This window comes from Lontra canadensis, unplaced genomic scaffold (genome assembly GCF_010015895.1).
Source record: "Lontra canadensis isolate GAN:19392208 unplaced genomic scaffold, GSC_riverotter_1.0 scaffold206, whole genome shotgun sequence".
In the NCBI taxonomy this organism is placed as follows: Eukaryota; Metazoa; Chordata; class Mammalia; order Carnivora; family Mustelidae; genus Lontra; species Lontra canadensis.
In genome coordinates, this window is record NW_022631200.1 from 1237148 (window position 1) to 1255016 (window position 17869).

Genomic DNA, 17869 nt, shown 5'->3' on the forward strand with positions numbered 1-17869 from the left:
ATTGAGGTCTTTTATCCATTTCAGTTTATCTTTGTGTACGGTGTAAGAGAATGGCCGAGTTTCATTCTACATATAGCAGTCCAGTTTTCCCAGCACCATTTATTGAAGAGACTGTCTTTTTTCCACTGTATATTCTTTCCTGTTTTGTTGAAGATTATTTGCCCATAGAGTTGAGGGTCCATATCTGGGCTCTCTACTCTGTTCCACTGGTCTATGTGTCTGTTTTTATGCCAGTACCATGCTGTCTTGGTGATCACAGCTTTGTAATAAAGCTTGAAATCAGGTAACATGATGCCGCCAGTTTTATTTTTGTTTTTCAACATTTCCTTAGCAATTTGGGGTCTCTTCTGATTCCATACAAATTTTAGGATTATTTGCTCCAGCTTTTTGAAAAATACCAGTGGAATTTTGATTGGAATGGCATTAAAAGAATAGATTGCTCTAGGCAGTATAGACATTTTAACAATGTTTATTCTTCCGATCCAAGAGCACGGAATGGTCTTCCATCTTTTTGTGTCTTCTTCAATTTCTTTCATGAGTGTTCTGTAGTTCTTTGAGTACAGATCCTTTACCTCTTTGGTTAGGTTTATTCCCAGGTATCTTATGGTTCTTGGTGCAATAGTAAATGGAATCGATTCTCTAATTTCCCTTTCTTTCCCTATACTTTGAAGCGTTTTAATCAGGAATGGATGCTGGATTTTGTCAAATGCTTTTTCTGCATCAATTGAGAGGACCATGTGGTTCTTCTCTCTTCTCTTATTGATTTGTTCTATCACATTGATTGATTTGTGAATGTTAAACCATCCTTGTAACCCAGGGGTGAATCCGACCTGGTCATGGTGGATAATCTTTTTTTTTTTTTTTTTTTGCTAGAAGCTGTTTTTTTGAAAGAATCAATAAGATCGATAAACCAATGGCCACACTAATCCAAAAGAAAAGAGAGAAAGCCCAAATTAATAAAATTATGAATGAAGAGGGAGAGATCACAACTAACACCAAGGAAGTAGAAGTAAAACAGAAGTTATTATCAACAGTTATATGTCAATAAGCTAAGCAACCTAGATGAAATGGATGCATTCCTGGGAAACTATAAACTCCCAAAATTGAACCAGGAAGAAATTGACAACCTGAATAGACCAATATCTAGTAACGAGATTGAAGCAGTGATCAAAAACCTCCCACAAAACAAGAGCCCAGGACCTGACGGATTCCCTGGGGGAATTCTACCAAACTTTCAAAGAAGAAATAACACTTATTGTCCTGAAGCTGTTTCAAAAAATTGAAGCAGGAGGAAAACTTCCAGACTCTTTCTATGAAGCCAGCATTACCCTGATCCCCAAACCAGGCAAAGACCCTACCAAAAAGGAGAATTTCAGACCAATATCACTGATGAGTATGGATGCTAAGATTCTCAACAAGATCCTAGCAAACAGGATCCAACAGCACATTAAAAAGATTATCCACCATGACCAGGTGGGATTCATAACTGGGCCACAAGGATGGTTCAACATTCGCAAATCAATCAATGTGATAGAACAAATCAATAAGAGAAGAGAGAAGAACCACATGGTCCTCTCAATTGATGCAGAAAAAGCATTTGACAAAATCCAGCATCCATTCCTGATTAAAACACTTCAAAGTACAGGGATAGAGGGAACATTCCTGAACCTCATAAAATCTATCTATGAAAGACCCACAGCAAATATCATCCTCAATGGGAAAAAGCTTGCAGCCTTCCCGCTGAGATCAGGAACACGACAAGGATGCCCACTCTCACCAGTCTTGTTCAGCATAGTATTAGAAGTCCTAGCAACAGCAATCAGACAACAAAGAGAAATAAAAGGTATCCAAATTGGCAATGAAGAAGTCAAACTGTCTCTCTTCACAGATGACATGATTCTTTATATGGGAAGCCCAAAAGACTCCACCCCCAAACTACTAGAACTCATAAAGCAATTCAGTAACGTGGCAGGATACAAAGTCAATGTACAGAAATCAGTGGTTTTCTTATACACTAACAATGAAAATACAGAAAGGGAAATTAGAGACTCGATTTCATTTACTATGTGGTCTATTCTTGAGAAGGTTCCATGTGCACTTGAGAAGAATGAGTATTCTGTTGTTTTAGGGTGGAATGTTCTATATATATCTATGAGGTCCATCTGGTCCAATGTGTCATTCAATGCTCTTGTTTCTTTATTGATTTTCTGCTTGGATGATCTGTCTATTACTGAAAGAGGCGTGTTAAGATCTCCTACTATTAATGTATTCATATCAATATGACTCTTTATCTTGATTAACAATTTTCTTATGTAATTGGCTGCTCCCATATTGGGGGTGTAGATATTTACAATTGTTAGATCATCTTGGTGGATAGTCCCTTTAAATTTGACGTGTTGTCCTTCTGTATCTCTGACTACAGTCTTTATTTTTTTTTAATTTTCAGCATAAGAGTATTCATTGTTTTTGCACCACACCCAGTGCTCCATGCATTCCTGCCCTCTCTAATACCCACCACCTGGTTCCCCCAACCTCCAACCCCTGCCGATTCAAACCCCTCAGATTGTTTTCAGTGTCTTTAGTTTAAAATGTAATTTATCTGATATGAGAATCACTACCCCGGCCTATTTATTTATTTATTTATTTATTTATTTATTTATTTTCAGCATAACAGTATTCATTGTTTTGTTTTGTTTTTTTGATAGACATCTTTTTTTTAATTTTTAAAATTTATTTATTTATTTATTTTTACTATTTTTTATTATAATTTTTTTTTATTTTCAGCATAACAGTATTCCTTGTTTTGCACCACACCCAGTGTTCCATGCAATCTGTGCCCTCTCTAATACCCACCACCTGGTTCCCCCAACCTCCCACCCCCAACCGCTTCAAATCCCTCTGATTCTTTTTCAGCATCTTTAGTTTAAAATCTAATTTATCTGATATGAGAATCGCTATCCCGGCCTTCTTTTGAGGCCCATTGGCATGAAAGATGCTTCTCCATCCCTTCACTTTCAGTCTGGGTGTATCCTTAGGTTCGAAATGAGTCTCTTGTAGACAACATATGGATGAGTCCTGTCGTTTTATCCAATCTGCAACCCTGTGTCATTTTATGGGCCCATTTAGGCAATTCACATTGAGAGTGATTATTGATAGATACGTTTTTATTGACATCGTGTTACCTTTGAAGTCTTTCTTTCTGTAGATTGTCTCTATATTTCTGTTCAATGGTATTTTTAGGATTTTTCCTCTTTTATAGAACCCCCCTTAATATTTCCTGCAGTGTCGGTTTGGTAGTTGCATAGTATTTTAAACCTTGCCGGTCTTGGAAACTCTTTATCTCTCCATCCATTTTGAATTTCAGTTTTGCTGGATAAAGTATTCTTGGCTGCATGCTCTTCTCATTTAGTGCCCTAAATATATCTTGCCAGCCCTTTCTGGCTTGCCAGGTCTCTGTGGACAGGTCTGACGTTGTTCTGATGGGCTTTTCTCTGTACGTAAGGAGCTTTTTGTCCTAGCAGCTTTCAAGAGGGTCTGCCTACAATTATAATTCTTCATTCTTACTATTAGGTTTCTCGAGGACTTTTGAGAATCTATAATCTTGGGGGGAAACCATTCTGCCTCTAGTACATGAAAGCTGGTCCATTTGTGAGATTGGGAAAATTTTCATGGAAAACTTGTTCCACTATATCTTCTAGACTTCTTTCTTTCTCCTCCCCTTCAGGGATTCCAATAATTCTGATGTTGGAACGTTTCATGGCATCATTTATTTCCATGATTCTGTTTTCATGGCTTCTAAGCTGTTTGTTCTAGGCTTCCTCCTGTTCCTTTCTCTCTATCTGTTTGTCCTCCAGATCACTAATTCTATCTTCTGTCTCAGTTACCCTAGCTTTTAGAGAATTTAGATTAGATTGGAGCTCATTGAGAGCATTGTGAACATCATCCCTGGTGGCTTTCAGTTCTGCCCTAATCAATTCTGTTTGGTCATCCATGGCTTTCTCCAACCTAGCTATTGCCTGGATAATTGTTAGCTTGAATTCCCTTTCCGACATATTGTCTATGTTGATAGCCGTTAGCTCTGTTGCAGAAGGCCCATCCTCTGTATTTTTCTTCTGTTGGGCATTCCTCCTCCTAGTCATTTTGGTGAGAGATGGCTGAATTGATGTAGCTGGATGTATCAACCATGGTGCAGTCAAGGTGCACCTTGGAACGCTTCTGCCCACTGGCGTCTTCTGCCCCTGTAGAGATCCAGATGTCTATAATTCTGATCTCAGGCTGATTTCATGGGTGATCGGAGTTCTTTGGTAGGTAATCAGCTCACTTTAGGATACAGGTTGAAACGGCGCCTCCTCCTACTTCCCCACCTTCTTGTCTCCCAATTTAATTTATTTTCAGTGTAACAGAATTCATTGTTTATGCACCACACCCAGTACTCCATGCAATACGTGCCCTCCATAATACCCACCACCAGGCTCCCCCGACCTCCCACCCCACCCCTTCAAAACCTTCAGATTGTTTTTCAGAGTCCATAGTCTCTCATGGTTCATCTCCCCCTCCAATTTCCCTCAACCCTCTTCTCCTCTCCATCTCCCCTTGTCCTCCATGTTATTTGTTATGCTCCACAAATAAGTGAAACCATATGATAATTGACTCTCTCTGCTTGACTTATTTCACTCAGCATAATCTCTTCCAGTCCTGTCCATGTTGCTACAAAAGTTGGGTATTCATCCTTTCTGATGGAGGTGTAATACTCCATTGTGTATATGGACCACATCTTCTTTATCCATTCGTCCATTGAAGGGCATCTTGGTTCTTTCCACAGTTTGGCAACTGTGGCTATGAATTGTGGCTATGAATGCTGCTATGAACATTGGGGTACAGATGGCCCTTCTTTTCACTACATCTGTATCTTTGGGATAAATACCCAGTAGTGCAATTGCAGGGTCATAGGGCAGCTCTATTTTTAATTTCTTAAGGAATCTCCACACCGTTCTCCACATAAAAATTTTTATAGCTCCATTTCATTGTTCTGGACTGCAATATAGTATTTCTTGCGTGAATATATCTACCTGTATTTTTCCATTCTTCTTATTATAGATATCTGGCTAGCATGCTTATCTAGATAATACAGGCAATAGAGATACTTTAACAATAGTATTCTTCCAACCCATAAACTTGGGACATTTTTCATCTGTTTGGGTCTTCTTCATTTTCTTTCATCAAAAGTCTTACGGTTTTCAGGGTATAGCTTTCACCTCTTTGGTTAAATTTATTCCCAAATATTTTATTATTGATGATATTATAAATGAGATTGTTTCCACCCCTCCACATCAATTCAGCTTTTATTGTATCTTTCAAATATCACAAATATTGTGTTATGGTTGTCACTAACATAACACAATCAAACATAATAATAAAAAATAAAATATCACAAATAAGTTTGAGAAATCACCTGGCATCTTGCTGTTTCTGTAGCTGGAAAACTTGGATCTTGTTCATCAGCATGCTGAGCTGTTCTTTTCTCTGAAACATAGATACCACCCAAACATTTTTTGGTCATCCTTCTTTTTTTTTTAGATTATTTATTTATTTGACACACAGAGAATACATGTAGACAGAGGTAGGCAGAGAGAGGAGGAAGCAGGCTCCCTGCTGAGCAAAGAGTCTGATGTGGGGCTCGAGCCCAGGACCCTGGGATTATGACCTGAGCCAAAGGCAAAGGCTTTAATCCACTGAGCCACCCAGTTGCCCCTGGTAATCAGCATTTTTAACTCTTCTGGTTTACTGAATGGAAGCAGCTGAATTTGATTCAAATTCAATCTCATTTTCTTCAAGAGTTAACTGGACTCTCTGGGCTTGAGTTATTGAACAAGCAACACCTGGTGTCCCCCAAACCTTGTGGATGTGTTTTTCACCAAGAAATTTTGGATTTTGATGGGAAAACCAATCTCCTGAATGACAACAGTATTGCTAATGTCCCGCTGAGGTTTATGAGAGAACTAAACTGTTTGTTGCACTTAAAACAAAAGTGCATGTCACCTTGTTATTTGAAGGGTGTGGAGCAGCATACAGAGATTTGTCTGTGGGGCTACTGTGAGAATCAGCAGCACTGTGACCGAGGTCTTGTCCCTACAGTACTTCAGGTCACAAGGGTAAGATGGGCTTCATGTGGAGACACAGGACCCTGACCTGACAACTCCACTCGCCAGGGGCACTTTCTGTTGGTGGCATTTGCAATGCCCACAGTCATTACTTGGGGCCTGCTGGCTTATTCTGGGATCTCATAGAGCCTGGTTATCCTCAAGCTCAGAGCATTTCTCTTCCTGCAGGTGTAGAGGTGTAGAGGGTCATATTGCCATTGCCATGGAAATGGGTCAGCATATCTAGGACCCTCGTGCATGGTGAATCCCGGAGGAAATGGGGGTCTTTCTTCACGGGTCCCACTCTTTTCTCTCTCCAGAAGTAAGATCCATGAGGGAAGGAACTATTAGCTGTGGGGCAAGAATTATTCCAGGGATTGTCATTAGAGGTTTTCCTGTGTTGGAAGCTCTCTGCCACCCAAAAGTCATTTCCACTTAAAAATTTTTTTTAATTTTATATATATTTTATTTATTTACTTGACAGAGAGAGAGATCACAAGTAGTCAGAGAGGCAGGCAGAGAGAGAGGGGAAAGCAGGGTCCCTGCTGAGCAGAGAGCCCCATATGGGTCTCGATCCCAGGACCCTGAGATCATGACCTGAGGCGAAGGCAGAGTCTTAACCCACTGAGCCACTCAGGTGCCCTATTTCCACTTTTTAATACAACACTAAGGTCGAGGGGTTCTGTATCTGTTTTCGAGGTCCAGCCCCTAATAAGTTTCCATCTAGGAATGGAGTGGAGAGAACTCTGACCCTGGGGACCAGCACCCTTGCACACAGCTGTCTGCCCTGAACTCTCAGAGATTAGGGATGGGACAGACAAGGAATGAGCTGGAACTGAGGTTCCTCCCAGCTGCTCAGGATGATGGTCTGGTAGGACAGAGGGCGAGTCCATGAGGAAAAACAGACAGATTCTTAGAGACGGACCTATACGTAGCTCAGGCATTTGTATGGTTTACCGCCATAATGGATTATGGGAAGCTTTTCCTCCCATTATTTATGGGGTTGAAGTTAGTCAGTTGTGCTTAAAAAATGACTGTCTCTTCAAGAACATTATATATGTGATGGATTAATCATATGCAGGGTTCTTGACATGTGCTTTCCTATACACGATGTGGAGGATGAAATTGATCTGTACACTGCTGGTGGTTTCAGTTTGTGATTTTTCAGCCTTAAAACATCCCATTCCACATTTGCCATTAAATACTAATTGTGAACATTTTTCATGTGTCTGATAGCCATTTGTATGTCTTCATTGGAGAAGTGTCTGTTCATATAAGTCAAGCAGAGAAAGTCAATTATCATATGGTTTCACTTATTTGTGGAGCATAACAAATAGCATAGAGGACAAGGGGAGATGGAGAGGAGAAGGGAGTTGAGGGAAATTGGAAGGGGAGGTGAACCATGAGAGACTATGGACTCTGAAAAACAATCTGAGGGTTTTGAAGGGGCGGGGGTGTGGGAGGTTGGGGGATCCAGGTGGTGGGTATTGGAGAGGGCACGGATTGCATGGAGCACTGGGTGTGGTGCAAAAATAATGAATACTGTTACGTTGAAAAAATTAAAAATTAAAAAAATGCTAATTGTGTGGGATTGAACTCTATGGTTTGTGTCTACACTGAGCAACACACTTGTCAATATTCTCCCACAGGTGCCACGCCTACGCACATGGTTTCCACTAGGGTGTGGGATTCTTGGGCAGAGCTGCATCCCTTGCTTTCACCAGATGACTCTGATCTGATCCCCAACTTGTCCTTAGCAATTTATACTCCTACCAGGAATGTACTGGGATTCTAAGTACACAGTATTTTCTCCAACGATGGATGTTGCCATTGTGTTCTCTTGCTTGTCCTGTGGCTGTAGTAGGATTTGTGTGTCAGTTTCCCTGAAACCGTGGCATTACACTGAGCTGGAAAATACCAGGATGTTTACAATACAGGGAGGCACACGTGCACGTTGGGATGACCAGTGAGGTGACCCCACAGCTGGATCACACTCACTCGTGATGACGGTGTATCCATGACTCCCACCTGGGTGCACAGTGCGTTCACATGGCTCCTTGATGTTGCCCATGACGGGAGTGTTTACACCAAAGAAGTGGGCAAATACTATGAATCACAACTTAAAAAAAAAAAAAAACCCAAACATTTAATCCATGGAGTCAGTGTAGAAGCTCCCTACCAGGCTACACTTCAATCGCCCCTAAGCTCACTCAACCTGATGGTGTTTCTGGAAGATTCCAGTAGGTGTCGCCACATGAGGACAGAAGAGCTCTGTGAGTCCAGAGAGGGTTCAGGGAATGGTTTTGGATTCATCTATTCCAACGTGGACCTGATTTTCACCCACTTATTTACTTATGAAAACAGAGTCCGTGTTTTGGGCTGAAGGGATGGAGGACAGTAGCGCCCATCAGGGAAAGTGGAAATGGAAAGTGAAGGATAATGAATCCCACGAAGGTGGACCAGAGCTGCCGCTGTAGGGAGGTATGAAGCAGCCCTGCCTTGTGGGATGAACTCTCAAGTCACAGGGATGAGGAAAGACAGGGGCAGTCAAGGATGTCCAACAATGCAGGAGGGAAAGCACCACAGGTCAGGGGGGACGAGTCCTGGACAGGGAGCAGCCCAGACATGTCCTGCACCTGAACCATGCTCCCCCTTGATGTTGTCAGCAGACAGATCAGCGAGGGTGAACTGCAGACTTTTCTCCAGATCCCTCTGGGCACCTGGGATGCATGCCCACAGCTCTGCCACAGGGAATGGTGGCTTTGCTCCTTCTCGTGTTTAGCTCCTGGCTGCATCTGGGGTCTTTCTTTGGCTGTGCTGAGCCTCTAGCAGCAGAATCCCGAGGACCACCAGGATCAAGGCAGCCACGCCCAGGCGGGTCAGATTCTCCACCGTGTAATCTTTGGGGTCCGAGGCTAGGAATGAGGACAGAGAGGTTGCAGAGGTCAGGGTGGACCCAAACCATCCAGGATCCTGCATGTCCACCTAAGGTACCTGCCTCCCCAAAGAGAACACCCACCTCCACAGCAGTCCCATCACTGGGACTTTCTCCTACTCACCACTGCTGGGGTCTGAGTTGTTTTGGGGTGGGCTCACAGTGCCAGCTGCTTCCACAGGGAAGACAGAAGCAGATGGAAGCAGATGGAAGGAGCTAGATACCCCCGTCCAGCCTGTCCTCTGCTCTGTGTCTTTATCCCTCAGCTTGTCACTATGTAGTTTTTGTACAGTTTCTGAACTAGCCCTTCTCTGCACTAGGGGCTTTCCTCTGCTCTCCTCACTGGATTCCTTCAGCCTCCTTGTTCTCTTTGATTTCAGACTCTGCTTCTGAGTCACTTGGGATAGATTCTGGCTGTGCCCCTCCAGCTCAGGGTTGCAGAGAAAAATGTCCTCCCAGCACAGAAATCATCATGTCCTCACATGTTCTCTGTTCTGTCTGGGACACAAGATCCCCTGGGCTCATGTCCCTGAAGATGACAGTTTCCACTTATTCAGTAGCCAAGGTCCCAGCAGCATCCATGGATGAGGGGCTGGTGCCAGGGGCTCCTGACTGTCAGGAGCACAGAGGGGATGATGTCTGGGGTCAGGTCCCTGTCCCTCAATGTCAACCAGCTTGCTTCTTTCAGGGTCTGCACTTTATTCTTTACCTACAGTATTCCTCTTTGGCTATGTTCATTAATTCATTCTTCATATACTTAGAGATACTCACAGTGCCAGATACACACACACACAGACGCACATGCGCGCGCACACACACACACACACAGAGAGAGAGAGAGAGAGAGAGAGAGAGAGATCTATGTGCACACATCTACAACAGGCATATAAATATGTATCCACGAAAGGTGACGGTCAGGCACTGGGTCATAGGAACACCGTTATTGCTCACAAGCAGTGTGGATCGAGATGGGAAGAAGAGGTACATAAGTAAACAAACAAACAAACAAGCAAAAAAAGAGACTCATTGAAAATGTGCTAAGACCTGGGAGTGCCCAGAGCTTGTTCCCCACAGAGACCATGTGAATCCTTCTAACTCCAATGCACACAGAAGAAGGAGGACGGTTTCTGAGTCTGCCATCCCTGTCACCTAAGTTCCCTTTGTCATCATCTGCAGGTGCTGCTCTAGAAGGTGTGAGAAGCAGACACAGGGACACTGGACCAGCGACCACACACAATGCAGAGTGGACACCAGTGCACACAGACATGGGGTGCAGCCTCCCTGGGGTCTCCCATGAGCCAGACTCGACCCTCCTGGGTCTCAGGTGTGCACCGAGGGGCATGTAGGCTCCCAGGTGAGTATGGAGGGCAGCAAGTGGTGCCCGCAGGTGGGAGACTTCTGTCCAGGAGAGTGTCCCTGACGCCACGGATTGGATTCTGCTATGGAGGGACAGGAGGTGAGTGGGAGGCGCTGTCTACGCACCATCATCCTCACTCACCCCCCACATGATCCCTAATCCTTACTCTGCCGAGACTACACGATGGGGGACCCGGGTGCACACTGTGGATCTTCCCAACCTCTCCAGGGCAGGACCCTCCTCTGTGGAGCCCCCCTGACCTCCACATCTGTTACTGTGTCAGGCTTTCCTGAGACGTGGGTCCTGAGCTGACAGAGCTCAGACAGGACAGTGTCAGGGACCCTTACCTGATACTAGGAGCTCCAGGGGGTCACTGGGCTGTGACAACAGGTAGGGGGAGGTGCTGGTGGAGCCGTAGCACCTGTAGGTCCCTCTGTGGGCTGAGGTCACAGGACTCATGGGGAATTCAGCCTGGTGCTGCCCAGCTCGGTACTGTGTTCTAAGACGCAGCAGGGGATCGGCTGCCCCCTCCTTGGACAGAAGGAAAGTGTCCACAGGGCTCCATGACTGACACAGCAGGGTCACATTCTCTCCTGGGGCCACCGTGGGTCCAGGCTGCACTGAGAGGGAGGGTGTGTAGGGCAGTTGTCCTAAGAGAGAGGAAAGGCGGGTGAGGGGCTGTCCAGCCCTTGTTCTGAACTGAGTCTGTCTGTGTCCTCCGGGTCTGTCCCTTCCCATCCCCCATCTCTCTCTGTCTCTCTCTCTCCTTGGGGACCCCAGAACCCTTGTCCCAGCCACCACCACCTTGGACTCCCCTGGCAGGACCTGTGCAGAGTCTGCAGTCCTGACTGAACCCATTAGCCCTCACCTGCGAGCAGGATATCCAGGGGGTCACTGGGGGCCGACACTCGGAGGAGACGGTGTTTTCACCATAACACATGTACTGGCCCCCGTGGGAGGGTCTCACCAGGCCCAGGTAGAAGTCTGCACCAGAGAGCCCAGCCTGGGGCTGCCGGACAAGCCGCTGGGAAGGTTCATGTGTCCCCTCCTTGGACAGAACGAATCTGTCGTAGCTGACATCAGAGTGACACTAGAGGGTCATGCTCTGTCCAGGTGTCACGACAGGGCCCTGCTGGGTCAGGAGGGAGGGCTTCCCCGACACACCTGGGAGAGACCAGCCGTGGAAGGCAGGGGCTGCTTCTCCCCAAACCTCCCTTCTCCCATCCTGACCCCCGGGTCTCACTGTCCATCACCCTCCGTGACTCTGACCTGTGACTTCCCGTGGTCCTCACACCCACCCTCTCATTGGGGCTCCCCTGGGAGCAGAGTCCCTGTTAACCTGTCGGGTGACTCAAAGCACGAATGGGGCAACAGTCAGACTTTCTCACCTGACACCATCAGCTCCAGGGGGTCACTGGGGTCCGACCACACCTGGGGGGTGTTGCTATAATAGCCATAGCATCTGAACGTCCACCTGAGGCTGGGGGTGACGGGGCCCACAGGGAACAGGGCCTGGGTCCCCCCACGGGAGGCTGCCTGGGAGTTCAGGGTCCAGGAGGGCTGGCGCTCTCCTTCCCTCATCAGGATGAACCTGTGGATTCCCATCCGTGAGGCACAATGGAGGGTTACATTCCCTCCTGAGGTCACAACAGGGCTGGGCAGGGCTGAGAGCCTGGGTTTGTCCTGGGATCCTAGGAGAGGAGGAGTGGACAGTGTAAAAAGAGGCTCAGGTCCCCTACATCATCCCCAGCCTGGGCTGTGGGAGGGAGACACTTAGAGGCAGACCCCCTTCCTGAGGGAAGAATCTGGGGCTGGGACCCTGAGTGGGCTCGCACCTGTCACCACCAGCTCTGGGGGGTCACTGTACTCTGACCAGTCATTGGGTTGTTCATAGTCACAGCGATATCTTCCTGCATATACAACTGTCATGTATGTGATGGAGAAGTTGGCCTTGTCCCCGGGCTCCAGGGTCTTCTGTGTGTCCCAGGTCCATGAGTATCCCTCTTTATGCAGGTGGTACTCCTGGGCCTCCAGGCCCCCCTGACACCAAATGGTGACAGGTGTCCCCCACGACATCACAGAGTCTGGCTCAGCCCAGATGGTGGTTTTGGGGAGGGTCCCTGGAAGGAAACAGAGGCTGGGACAGATCTTCCTCACCCCCAGGTCCCAGCTCAGCACCAAACCCCCAGCGTGCCCCCAGAAGTGCTGGTCTCCGTCCCTCACTGCCTACTGGGTGACCCCTGTGCCCAGTGAGAAGGTGGGGCTGGGGCCTCTGGGGACAGACTCACCTGTCTGTGCTTTGGTCCTGGAGTTTACACTCAGCCCTGGAAGAGAGTCCCTGTGAGAGGTTTGCCCTGAATCCTAGCAGATCCCCTCGTCCCATGAGCCTCCTGAACCTGGGGTCTCTGACAGACCAGGGCTTGACTGTGGGGTGGGTTCCTCCCAGATAGGGCATCCCTTTCCCTCCTCATATCTCACCAAGACAGAGCAGGGCTGTGAGGATGGGGGCCATGGTGTCTCTTCTCTCTCACTCTGGATGTGCAGAGAGTGAGACCACGGCGCCCACAGGTCAGGCAGACACACAGGGTGTGGTTCTCAGAGGCAGTTGTCCTTTCATGGGGTTGTCATGTATGCAGGATATGACAATAGGAAGCTGAACAACCCCTGCCCAGGGGCCTAACCTGGCTCTGGTGTCCATGACGGTGCAGCAGGGGGACCCTGGGCTCCCTGTGATGCCCAATCAGGTGAGGAGACCAGGGCAGGTCCTTCTCTCCCAGAGCCTCCCCCAAGGGTCTTCTTCATCCCCACAATCCTGGTCCTCACCATTGGTGGGACCCCAGACCCAGAGCTGCTGCAGGGGACATGGATTCCTGCGTCACACTTGTGTGACGTCTTTGAATCACTCAGGTCAAGGTCACGTCGACAATGAGCCCAGAGGAGAAATACAGGCAAATAGGGAAGGGAACACAGACCCTCTCTTGGCCCTGGATTGTGGGCTCTCTTTCTGTCACAGCCTCCAAGGACTTCTCTCTTTTCCTGTGACATGGTCCACACCCCATTCATGGGCACATGCCTGAGTGAGTCCCTCCTGGCTCCTCGACGCTCCTTGCTGCAGGGGCAGAGATGTCCTCCCCACCCTGGGGTCTTGCCTGTAAGCCGTAGGGAACAATACTTGGGTGAGTGCTCTGATATGAGAGACAAAGCTGATTCTCATGTCATTACTACTCCAGTCTCCACTGCCCAGGTGACCGTGAGCACAGTGACCTGGTCTGTAGCCTGCTGTCCTGACTCTACTCCTCAGAGTGGTTGTGGGGTCAGTGGGATCTATATAGTGGATGGGATGAATCTTGTTAGATTCCTGACCTGATTAAGAGGGGTGTGGTTAAGACAGAAGAGGTTCATGTGTCAGACCCCACAGTCAGGTTAGATCAGTGATCATTGTGAGACGTCCCAAGGAAGACTGAGAGAGAACAGTGGGAAGTTCAGAAAAACAAGAGACAGAAAGCTGGAATCAGGAGATCTCCAAGGGCTGATGACCCAGTGGAGCCCCAACATGCCCAAGAGACTTTATTTTAGAGTTCAATAACCAGAATATTTATCAGGGAGCTTGAGGTTGGAGGACCCCAAGTCCTAGGTGACCCCCTGCTTCAAAGCAAACTTTTCTCAAGCATATTTACAGAGGATCTCAAGCACTGTGTCAGCATGACCCAGAGTGCTTATGTGAGCCCAATCAAGTAATGAGTAAACTGTAGGGATTGGGGGAGCTAGCCCTTGGCAAGACTCCTGAGACTACAAGGACCCTGTCAGCTTGCAGTTAGGTCTCCACATCCTTGAGAGACTCCATGTGTTCTTAACACTGAAAAATGCTATTTATAATGTTATGATTATTGGAAACAGCCATTTGCAGGAAATGAGAAACAAAATTTTCTGAAATTGAAACGGACCACAATAGAAACAGAAGTGAAAGCTGAGTGACCGCCAGTGCTGGGGTCAAGTTGGGGGTCGTCAAATTCGATTTCTGCCTCTGTGTGACCAGAACAGGAGGCCACATTATCACAGCATAAAGGACATCCAGTTTCTGGCTGACTGTGGAAGCAGTGTGACCCTTCTACCATGTGTGGGGTGGGCCCTGGCATGTCTATGCTACTGACGCAGCCCAGACATCAGCACTGAGCCATGTCCCCTCTATGTGTGTGTGTATGTGTGGAAGAGTTCCGTCCAGTGGAGTCCTACACAGGCAGCAGTCCACGTGTGAGGGTGTGGTTCCCATGGGAGTCATCCCTGCCAGACACATCCCTGCTCAGATGCTAAGTTGGGACAGTAGATCCCAGAGGCCAGTGGGGCTGTAACCACCCAGCCCTTACAGTCCTGAGCTTCAGGACAGCCCTGGAAGCAATTGTCTCTGGAACTCAGGGGTGTAGGAGGTGAGTGCCAAATAGGAATGGACATCAGAGAGGGACCCCAATGTGATAAGGAGTGCTCAGGAAGACTGTGTTCAGACTCGTCAGTCATAGTCCAGGACATGAAATGGCAGGAATATAACATTTATATTTTATAATAATTTTAATTTTTTATAATAATTTATATTTTATAATAATGTTATATTTATATTTTATAAGAAAATTTAACATTTTATGTTAAAAATGTGAACTACTAAAAAATTGGAGCACATTGTTTGCAGCAATAATGAAGTTATATTATGAAAGAACATAGAAATCTGGAAATGAATTAATTAAATTCTCTGGAGGTAAAAAAATAAAAGCAAAAACTTAATGTGAATAATCATTCCATCTGTGAGAAGATGCAGCTGAAAGGCAGAACGTGAAATTGGAAGACAACACTGAGGATGCTTTGTCCGATGACAGACAGGCTGAAATGAGAACATGCAGATACCCAGGGAACAGGGGGCTGGTGGATATTGTGAGTCTGGAAAGAGAGCAGTGAGGAAGGTGTGAGGCAACAGTCCCAGGGGTCAGTGGTCAGGTATTGTAAAGAGACACAGACAGAGCAGGAGGCTGCTGGTATGTATGGATGTGTCCCTGAAATCTGTGTCTCCATATCTTCTGATAAAGCAAAGGAAGTTGACAGGAGCTGAGGTTTTTTTTTTTTAATCATTTTTTAAATTTATTTTCAGCATAACAGTATTCATTGTTTTTGTACCACACCCAGTGCTCCATGCAATCCGTGCCCTCCCTAATACCCACCACCTGGTTCCCCCAACCTCCCACCCCCCACCTCTTCAAATCCTTCAGATTGTTTTTCAGAGTTCATAGTCTCTCATTGTTCACCTCCCCTTCCAATTTCCCCCAAATGCCTTCTCCTAACTCCCCATGTCCTCCATGCTATTTGTTATGCTCCACAAATAAGTGAAACCCCAGGATAACTGACTCTCTCTGCTTGACTTATTTCACTCAGCAGAATCTCTTCCAGTCCCGTCCATGTTGCTACAAAAGTTGTTGAGTATTCATCCTTTCTGATGGAGGCATAAGACTCCATAGTGTATATGGACCACATCTTCCTTATCCATTTGTCCGTTGAAGGGCATCTTGGTTCTTTCCACAGTTTGGCAAGCGTGGCCATTGCTGCTATAAACATTGGGGTACAGATGGCCCTTATTTTCACTCCATCTGTATCTTTGGGGTAAATACCCAGCAGTGCAATTGCAGGGTCATAGGGAAGTTCTATTTTTAATTTCTTGAGGAATCTCCACACTGTTCTCCAAAGAGGCTGCACCAACTTGCATTCTGCCAACAGTGTAAGAGGATTCCCCTTTCTCCACATCCCCTCCAACACATGCTGTTTCCTGTCTTGCTAATTTTGGCCATTCTACTGGTGTAAGGTGATATCTCAATGTGGTTTTAATTTGAATCTCCCTGATGGCTAGTGATGATGAACATTTTTTCATGTGTCTGATAGCCATTTGTATGTCTTCATTGGAGAAGTGTCTGTTCATATCTTCTGCCCATTTTTTTATATAATCATATATATATAATCATGTCAAAAAATGGGCAGAAGACAGGAGCTGAGTTTTAAGGAGAAGAAAAAAGCAGAGAGATCGGGATATGCACTTATATGGAATCATGAATGAGGGATGCTTTACTCACCCAAGGGAGCTTGAAAGGACAGAGGTAAAAGGGTTGGCAGGGCCCACATCCTCAAGCACAAGGAGAAAGGGACTTCATGAAGCCTTGGGCTTCATCTCTGTGAGGGAGGAGGAGAGCCCCCCAGCAGCTGTGTTTCCAGCTCCTCATCATTGGGGCCCTCCTGTACTTGGAATAAGGCAAAGTTTTCTTTCTGGGAAATCAAAGAAATTTTTGTTTATTATTTTTTATTGTTTTTTAACATCTGAATTAAATTTTATTTTATTAGTGTTCCAAGATTCATTGTTTATGCAACACACCCATTGTTGCATGCAATACCTGCCTTCCTTAATACCCACCACCAGGTTCCCCCAAAGCCCCCTTTGTTACAAAACCCTCAGCTTTGTACAGTCAAGAGTCTACAGTCTCTCTTGGTTCGTCTCCCCCTCCGATTTCCTTCAATTCACTTTTCCTTTTCCTATTCCTAATGTCCCCCATGTTATTCCACAAGTAAGTGAAACTCTGCCGGTCTTTTCTAGAAAGCATGTGGATGGCTCTCACTTTTTTATTCAATCTGATACCCTGTGTCTTTTGATTGGAGCATTAAGCCCATGTATTTTCAGAGTCATTATTAAAAGAAGAGTCCATATATACAATGGAATATCAGTCAGCCATCAGAAAGGATGAATACCCAACTTTTGTATCAACATGGATAGGACTGAAGGAGATTATGCTGAGTGAAATGAGTCAAACAGAAAAGGTCAATTATCATATGTTTCACTCTTATGTGGAAATAAGGGATAACATGGAGGACATCGAGAGAAGGAAGGGGAAAATGACGGGGGTAAATTGGAGGGGGAGATGAACCACGAGAGACTGCGGACCCTCAGAAACAAACTGAGGGTTTTGCGGGGGGGGGGGGGGGGGGGGGGGGCCGGGGGGGGCGCGGAGGGGGGGGGGGGCGGGGCGCTCAGAGGGGGGCTGGGGGGGGGGGGGGGGGGGGGGATGGGCGAGCCCGTGTTGGGTATTCAGGAGGGCACGGGTTGCAGGGAGCACTGGGTGTTGTACACAAACAATGAATCATGGAACGCTGCATCAGAAACTAATGACGTACTGTGCGGTGACTAAATAACAAAAAAATCTGCATAAGGTTATCAGATTTAGGGGCACCTGGGTGGCTCAGTGGTTTAAGCCTCTGCCTTCGGCTCAGGTCATGATCTCAGGGTCCTGGGATTGAGCCCCACATCGGGCTCTCTGCTCAGCAGGGAGCCTGCTTCCCTCTCTCTGCCTGCCTCTCTGCCTACTTGTGATCTCTCTGTCAAATTAAAAAAAAAAAGGTTATCAGATTTACAAGTCT

The 17869-nt window shown here is 46.4% G+C and overlaps 1 protein-coding gene across 1 annotated transcript; it reads right to left on the reverse strand.

The window, feature by feature from the left end:
* Positions 1-8918: 8918 nt before the first annotated feature.
* LOC116861806 (leukocyte immunoglobulin-like receptor subfamily A member 6) lies at positions 8919-12944 on the reverse strand. Its single transcript, XM_032848651.1, has 7 exons — positions 12911-12944; positions 12721-12756; positions 12268-12552; positions 11821-12123; positions 10774-11082; positions 9200-9244; positions 8919-9055 (listed from the first exon to the last, which is right to left on the reverse strand). The coding sequence occupies exons 1-7, from the start codon at positions 12942-12944 to the stop codon at positions 8919-8921; spliced, it is 1149 nt and encodes a 382-aa protein (XP_032704542.1).
* Between the last annotated feature and the right edge of the window lie 4925 nt (positions 12945-17869).

Coding starts and splice junctions, on each gene's coding strand:
- LOC116861806 (XM_032848651.1), bottom strand. CDS start 12,944: ATGGCCCCCATCCTCACAGCCCTGCTCTGTCTTG. Junction 11,083..11,820: donor CCTGGAGCTGATGGTGTCAG/GTGAGAAAGTCT, acceptor CCTCTCTCTTAG/GACAACTGCCCTACACACCC. Junction 9,245..10,773: donor GCTCCTAGTATCAGGTAAGG/GTCCCTGACACT, acceptor CTGTGGAAGCAG/CTGGCACTGTGAGCCCACCC.